This window comes from Artemia franciscana, chromosome 3, assembly GCF_032884065.1.
Source record: "Artemia franciscana chromosome 3, ASM3288406v1, whole genome shotgun sequence".
Taxonomy (NCBI): Eukaryota; Metazoa; Arthropoda; class Branchiopoda; order Anostraca; family Artemiidae; genus Artemia; species Artemia franciscana.
In genome coordinates this window covers 50,059,785-50,068,528 of record NC_088865.1, presented here as the reverse complement: position 1 = coordinate 50,068,528, position 8,744 = coordinate 50,059,785, and the positions used below count along the sequence as shown (strand labels likewise).

Sequence of the window (8,744 nt, the reverse complement as noted above, 5' to 3'; positions counted from 1 at the left end):
CATTTCTATTTTTTTCAAATTGGAAAAGTTTAACCTTTTTTTGAACATAAATCAACAAAGGGGTTTTGGAAGTGGATTTATTGGAGTTCGATGGATATCGAAATGGTGATCACTAGAGTTAGTTTAAGAAAATAGAGCATATCCAGCCGCTTTTGGGTTTACTAGGCTTGGCAAAAATGCTTAGAGACGGTCATCCAAAAATTATGCTTCTTAAAAAAATCCGTATCACCTTTTATATATTGACTCTAATTGCCCCATATTTTAACCGATAAAAATACATTATGTTTGTCATAATTATTTCAAGATATGTCTTTGTTAAAAATATTTATTTTGTCTTACACTTTACTTTACAATTAGGTATTTTCTTACTATTTTTTGGCTATTTGATATTTTGGGTAAGAAAATAATATATTTAGATTCCAGGGGAAGTCATAACCTCCAGTTTTATTGCGACAATTCAAAACCCTAGTCTTTTCAGAATGAAATAACTACTAACAATTGATTTATTCTGAAGATTGTTTGTTTTTCTTTCCCAATTTCAAAAGTTTTATTTTTTTTTAACAAATATAAGTTAACAAAGGGGAGTAGTGATGAAAAGGGTTTACTGCACTTCGGAGAATTCTGAAATGAGGAATGATAGAAAGACGTTTAAAACAATTGAGCCAAATTGTTAAGAGAAAAAATGGTTAAAAAATGGGTTAAATAAAAATGGTTTAGAGAGAGTCATTTACAAATTATGGTTTAAAAAAATACTTGGCATTTTTCATGTATTGACTGTAATTGTCACGTTTTTTAACTGATACAATTCTACTATCTTTTTTTGAATTATTTCGAGATTTGTCTTTTTCCTAATCTATTTATTTATTTTACTATTTACCTGCCTTCTATTACCGACGGGATTGTTTGAACTTTTTTAAACTTTAAATTGAATTTTTCAATAATAAAAACTGAGCAAATAACAATGGATATTCCCAAATGTTAATTTTGCGCTGCAACTAATTTTCTTAGTGTAAAAGTAAAAAAACAGCAATGAAATATATTGTTCATTTAAACGTAAACACTATATTATACGATAAACTAGTCATGTTTTATCCTTTCAGTAGTGAAAGTAAAGATTTTTTTCTTTTCTTTGTCATTCGAATCTTATTACTTCTTCTGAAATACACTTTTATTTTCAGATATAAAGGCTACAGCCATAGAACCTTGCGCCAAAGAAGAAAATGCTGCCCAGTGTGTTCTTCTTGGTGCCACCTGCAGTAAGGACTTGTCTTTTGGCTTTTTTAGCTGTAGGTGCCAGTTTCCAATGGTTCCTTCCCCGAAGGGATGCGTCTCGATTCTAGAACAAGAACTACTCGCAACGAAAGATTACCAGCTGGAGATCAGTGGTGTTGAGTGGTCAGATTCCCTTTCAACTATCACCTCTATAGAATCGCTATTGTTGATTGAAAAAATTACAACCTGGGTAATTCAATTTTTGTATTTAAATGTTTATTTTCAAGCTATCTCCATCAGTTTAAATTCAAGTATCAATACACGTATGAAAAGAGATGATAGATACACCAAAGATGAGCAGAAATTAAGTCGAACTTAAAACAAGCAGAATCCACCAAAAAACAAATACACTAAATACAGAAATTTAGTATTAACTTTACTGAAAATAATATTTGTTTCGAGCTATGTGATTTTATTTTTTATAAGATTGAAATGTGGATTGAAGTTTTGATACAATCTGATATTCTTTCCTGAACGTCTTAAAAATTTAGAAGCTAATAAAGCTAAAAAAAATACACTATTAAAATGGGATTTGTTTTGAGTAAAGTTCAAGTTACATTCAATTTTCTTGAAGACCCAGGGGACATTATTTCTACTACCCTTTGTGTTTGAGGTCGTTATTTAATGTTTTTGTACGGTAGTTTTTCGCATCGAAAACTATTTTACTTTATTTTTGCTCATATTGCATTTGATATTACTCGTTACTTTTCTTTGGAAAACCTCTTGTCTGGGAAAATATTTCCAAATTTTTTATTTCCAATTCACTTAGTCTTTTTTTTTTGTTGGTCAAGAAAAGAAAATTTTAAATAATTTCGAATTTTCTCTATAACAATCCACGTTTTGGGCTACTATTTATATGTTGGGCAAAACGTCCCTCGTACCATAAATAGAAAGGAGGAAAATATTCAAATATATGAAATTAAAATCTGCATAGTCTTTAGGTATCTGATAGGCTCATCAAATATAACCGACATCTTATACTAGCTTGATTATAGGCAAATATTGATTAACCCTTTTTTTACGTTCCCTTAATGTTTCAAAGTAATACCCTCGATCTTTCTCGTATTATAGCTGATACTCCCTTTTGACAATTTTGAACGCATGTAGTGAATTTGATATGTTCAAATATCCATTCAGCATGCCATTCGAATTATGAGTTTGGAGCATCCCGGCTCAACTGTAACCGAAACTCTAACTAGACCTACGTTGCCTGGGCAACGTGAAGTGTTGCGGCAACCTTTGTCCGGCTTTGCCGATTAAAGTGTTGCGAGAGCAACACTTTGGTTTTGTTTCTTCGCTATCGGTTAAATGCTGAAGTTGTCAAAACTATCAAAGCTTTCAAAACGGCATATTCAAAGAAGAACACAATCAGTAATCACATGATCAAATTCTTCAGCGTTGAAAAAACAACAGCAAAAGAATATCGGAAAAGGGGACTAAATTGAGTTTGCAGCCAGTTGAACTTTATCCTTTTCAATCGTAGACATCATGACGGATGGAAACTTGGAACATTATCTTATATAATCTAGTTGGTATTATAAAACTATCCGTAACTTTTCAGGATCAAATACCATAGATGTGCACCAATTTGCACAAATTTGTAGCCCCTCATGAACCTCCTTTAGCAACCCATTCTTGCTTACAAGTCCCTCTTCCGTGAGAGACAAAGAATAACACAATCAGTAATCAGATGATCAACGGCTATTCCTCAGGGTTGAAAAAAAAAAAAATATTGGAAGAAGGGACTAAATTGACTTCGCAGCCAGTTGAACTTTATCCTTTGCACACCATAGGCTTTGGCTCGAGGACAAGCAAAAACCATCCTTTTTGGCCCCAGGCAAGAGTCGTACGGAGCTTTCCAAAATATAATGTCATATTCATCAATCCGGCCCGAGGTCCACACTAACAGCCGATTATTACTTACTAGGCCCCTAAATGTCACTTTGCAGCCGGTTGAACTTTATCCTTTTCAATCGAAGACATCGTGACGGATGGAAACTTGGAACATTATCTTATGTAATCTAGTTGGTATTATAAAGCTATCTGTAACTTTTCAGGATCAAAATACCATCAGGGACCCATAAATTTCCTGTAATGACTCGCCATCCAGGATCGCTTATTATTGGATGGCGAGTCATTACAGGAAATTTATGGGTCCCTGATTCCATAGATGTGTACCAATTTGCACAAATTTGTAGCCCCTCGTGAGCCTCCTCTAGCAACCAATTCTTACTTACAAGTCCCTCTCCCGGGATATACATCCAAGTTCACCGGAAACAAATAATGGGTACACCAACTAGCAAAAGTTCCAAACCCCTTGTCGCTGAAGTCATTGTAGCCTAACAGCCGATTATTACTTACAACTCCCCTACATGTCTTACAATCGGGAACCAAGTTGTTCTTACCATCAATTACACCAGACACAGATAATAGGTACACCAATCAGCAAAAGTTGCAAACCCCTCATTGCCAAAGATGATTATAAGCTAATAATCAACTGTTGCTTGGAAGTCCCCTACATATCTCACAATTGGTATCGGCCTATTTTTGGTTCAAGTGTGTACCTTACCACTGAAGTTGTCAACCCCTTGAAACTTTCAAACTGGTGTATGTCATGAAGGAATTTTTGTAACAAAAAATGGATGACATATACTTTAATCAGCTCATCAAGGTCTATCGATTGTCATTGAAAAAAAAAATTCTATCTGTCTTAGTTCAAAAGTTGACTTTTTTGCCGGAGGCCAACTTTCTAACACCACCACTTAGAAAGGAGCAAAGGATAAGCTCTAATTTCTTTAGCAATGAGAGAACTTTTAAAGTTTAAGAGGTATATCTGATACCATTTCTCTATTGCAATCCCAAGTAGAAAAAAAAGAATGGTAAAGTCAGCTGAAATCACGAACAGAAATGGCTAGAAACAATAGATGGCAGCACTTTCGGACCCATGGGAAAATCACACTTTTTTTGTTTCTGTAAATTTTTCTATTTATCACTCAAAGAAGATATATTGGCTGTAGGGCCGGGGAACTACCGCATATATTTAACACTTATAGATTTTAGTCCATCTTCAATTTGAAACTGGTGCCTGCCTGCTTGCCTGCTAGAACGGAGCTTTCCACTCGAAAGCAGAAACATGGTTTGATGAAACGAAAGCTTGGCTGCACAACTTCAGATACTCCTCTCTGACATAGGCTATATAACTCCACTTCACTTCGCACACCATAGGCTCTGGCTCGAGGACAAGCAAAAACCATCCTTTTTGGCCCCAGGCAAGAGTTCTACGGAGCTTTCCAAAATGTAATGTCATATTCATCAATCCGGCCTGAGGTCCACACTTTCCGTAAAAACCGCACAGGTTAGACCCTTACCATTTTCCAGGAATAAGCTGAGATCGGCGGCATAGGAAAAAAAAAAACAAAAAAAAACGGGACAAAACCAAAGTGTTGCTCTCGCAACACAATAAACGGAAATTTGACACCAATAGATATAATAAAAGAATTCGCTTACTATGTTAATTGAAAATATATAATTTAATAAGGTTAATTTTACATATCATGAGTCACGAGCCGGAGAAAATATGCCTCATTTACAAAAAAATGGAAAATTAAATAAAAGTAATAGAATCATGATTCAAAATCTAAAGAATCTTAATGCAAATCACATCATCTGATTCAGCGTATCAGACAAACCCACTGTAGAGATTTCAAGCTATTAACTTAAAAAAATGTGGAATAAGTATTTTTTGCCAGACGACAGATCACGGATGCGTGTCGAAATAGACATTTTAATCAAAATAGTTTAAAGGCCGAAAAAATATGCGTTTGGAGGTAACACGAACTCCCTCAACTGCTGGAGAAAGCTCAATAAATTGTTAAAGTTGTCCAATTTTTGTATAGTATTTTTTTGGTAGTGTATTAGCAGTAGTAATAGTAATAGTAATAGTGTTAATAGTATTAGTCTTATTCAAAGCTATAGAATCTTAATGAAAATCACATCATCTCATTCAGCGTATCAGAGAACCCCACTGTATTGGTTTCAAGCTCTTATCTTAAAAAAATGTAGAATATATATATTTTTTGCCAGACGACAGTTCACGGATGAGTGTCGAAATAGAGATTTTAATTAAAATAGTTGAAATGCTGAAAAAATATGCGTTTGGAGATAACACGAACCCCAACAACTGCTGGAGAAAGCTCAATAAATTGTAAAATTTGCCCAATTTTACGTATAGTATTTTTTGGTAGGCACGCATACATTTTTCGAGTGGTAAAGTGAATTTTCTGCTGGAGCTAAAAGAGCAATTTATTGAGGATAGGGTTACCACCATAGTATTAGCAGTAGTAATTGTAGTAGTAATACTAGTAAGAGTGTTAATAGTAGTAGTAGTAGTAGCAATAGTAGTAGTAGTGGTAGTAGCAGTACTAGTAGTAATGATGTTAGTAGTATTAGTAGCGTGCACATACCACAAATTGGTCAAATAAACATGCCCCTCTCTTTCCTTGAACGTTCCAATTTAACACGTTTAGCCGTTTTTAATATATCCCCTTTTGATAAACAGCCTTAAATCAAGCATGCCATCGAATTAAAGTGTTTTTGTGAGAATATTTAACATGACTAATAAAAAGGGATTGATGCAAATTTGTTTTTTCAGTTCAACACAATTTTGAAGGATCAGCTTATATCCAGTGTAACTGACCTAGATGTCAGTGTATGTCAGGTGATCTCCTTTATTCGAAGCAATAGTGTCGGGGTTGAAGCAAAAGTTTCCTTGACACTTAGTGATTTTTCTGTATTAGATTCGATTCTAGAGTTGATCGTCCCAGGAATAGACATTTCAATAAAGACTGCTAGCTTGATTTCTGAAAAAGGTAAGATGGATCAATGTCAACTACTTCAATTGATGGCTGCTTATTCTCTGAGCAAAATTTTTGATTTTTTTGATAGGAAGTATTAAAGTACTGGCTATCAATTTAATCAAAGTAATACTTCATTAATCACCGCTCAATCATTGCGTTCAAATCGGCGCTCAAATCTTGGTTTCCAAATGGGGTCAATTCTTCACGTCTCATGTCAATTTCTTAAATACAGTCTTGCCAGAAAATCTATGAACGCACATTGATTACTAGTTGTATTAAAGTTTAAATTTAACTGCCGTACCTCTGTATCTGCTCACCCTTGCATCATTTGGGTCTCTTCTTAAAGATTAAGGATATACTGAAGTATTACTACAAGAATGCAAACTATTCGCAACGACTGCCTCTCTGGACTAACAATAGCTCCCTGTTCTGGCAGTACGTAAATTTTAGTCCAGTGTCCGCGAAGCAAAAAAGAAAATAAGAGGCATTGGAGGTAGAATCATTGTGAAAGCACCTATGAAATTTTTTTTCCTTGATCATGTGTTAGTTTTCACATTTAACTGTTCTTAATTGTATTTTTCTCTTGTCAGTTCTTCTTTGTTTTGGTATTGTTTGTATATATCAATTTTTTTTTGTTTCTTTTCCTTTTCTTTCTTCATTACTCCATCAGCGTTGTATCTTACAGTTATGATGGGCAATAAATTCATCTAACTATATTATAATCTTTTTTATTAGTCGTTCTCATAATACTTCTGTTATTATTCTTTAGTCTAACATATACTTTACCAATTTTTTTTTGCACACTCTTACATACACATTCTTCTATGCTCTTACATTCTGGTTCTTCTTATTGCATATGATCCAAATCTTTTATATCAAAATGTAGTAAATCGATAAAAATGCTGTAACACATTTCTTGTTTGTTTAACCCGTAATATAATAACCAGCATAATTCAACTTGCAATAGATGTTCATTCGATTGTATTTTAATTCGTTGTTTTTTAGTCGTACAAATCGATGCCAGCCTTTGTACTGATGATGCTTGTCTACCGGGACAAAGTTGTACAGTGATAGCCAGTGAAGTTGGATTCCAATGTACCTGTCCTTTCCCACAAACCTTGATCGAAGGAAGTTGCAAACTAGGTAATAACTTTTAATTGTTATCATTAGGTAATTTTTTGCACTATAGTCATAATTGATAACTTGAAAATATTTATTAGCATCATCTCTCATTTGTTTCAACATTAATTCAGCATTTGTCTGGTGTTAATTTGGAATTGTGTAAATTATTTTCAAATATATAAATTGGAGAAACCAAAAACTTAGAAAAGTTTTCGGACGTCATCTGTATCCTGTTAATGCTTTTAGCCTTGTATCAAAAGGTTGTTCTTGTTCTTCGACAAGAAAACTCTCGATTGACGCTATGTTATATAGGTTTCAAACCTCTAATTACGCGACAGTCATAGCTACATTTAAAACGATAAGAATAGCAGAAGACAAAGAAGATATATTAATTCAGGTTCGGGGAAATTTACAGTATTCTATTCTTTGGAATGTAAAACAGAATGTACAGTAGGTAAAATCAAAGTTCGAAGCACAATTTAGACTATAAACAATCAAAAACTAATATTTGAATTTCTCCATCCGTATTTTGTCTTCCTTTGAAAAATTGTAAGCTTTAAATAGAGTATCTACAATTTTAATTATTTTCCATTCATATAGTATTAAATTCTCTGATCACTCGTCTTCCTAAACTGTCGTTAACACCGTCCCATTCAACAACTTCAAAAATATCTTGGGATAATTTTCAGTGCTTCATAGTAAGTCCCCTCATTTAGGATAAAAAAGAAAACAAATACACAAACAGAACATCAGGGATGCTATTTTTATATTGTTTTTGATATCTTTTAAACGAAAAATGCCATTATTAAAACCAAATACTAAGAAATAAAATCATCTAGTCTCAACGCAGTGAAAAAAAAGAAAATCTTTCTCATCCTCATAATAATGTTCCGTAAGAATATTCACTCTCAATAATAAGGGAAAATTACCATAGTTTATGGGTTTTAGGGATTCCTGCTGGGGCAACAGCAGCTATCAAATAATGGGGAATCGACTTGTGTGTCTCTCTGGCAGCATTTTTGTGTTTGTGTGTATATATGTGAGCCCTTGTTGTGCAAGGTGTCTTAAGAAAGTATAATTACAGTGTAATAAATGTGCTAATAAGAATACATAAATATAAAACATAAAACGGAAAATGTTTAACGAAAGTAGATTTTATTGTTTTCCATCTAACTGCTTTTAGATCATACTGTTTTGAAAAACTCTATTATAACCGTAGGATGACAAATTTCTCATAAAAAAAGATTGTGACTAGTATGTGTTAAAAAGATAAGTTATGAGTGTGTATGCAGGACCTCTATTTTATTTATTAATTGCGAACGATAATTTACATTAGTTTCTTTTTTTAGATCCTTCTCTATCTCGATTTGTTGAGCAGAAAGTTTCAATTCAACTGAATAATCAATGGATCTCCGACTACGATAACACCGCATCTGCAAAATACATTACCCTTATTACTGCAATAAATTTAGCTGTAAGTATTTGCTTAAAAGT

General features: G+C 33.5%; 1 protein-coding gene across 2 annotated transcripts in view; it reads left to right on the top strand.

Moving 5' to 3' along the window:
* The window catches only part of LOC136025368 (uncharacterized), a 172,776-nt gene that overhangs the window by 54,757 nt on the left and 109,275 nt on the right, over positions 1-8,744 (top strand). For both annotated transcript variants that reach the window (XM_065701329.1, XM_065701330.1), the window contains exons 17-20: positions 1,179-1,462; positions 5,924-6,140; positions 7,134-7,271; positions 8,600-8,724. In XM_065701329.1, coding sequence (XP_065557401.1) covers positions 1,179-1,462; positions 5,924-6,140; positions 7,134-7,271; positions 8,600-8,724 — 764 coding nt within the window. The remainder of the gene's footprint in view (positions 1-1,178; positions 1,463-5,923; positions 6,141-7,133; positions 7,272-8,599; positions 8,725-8,744) is intronic.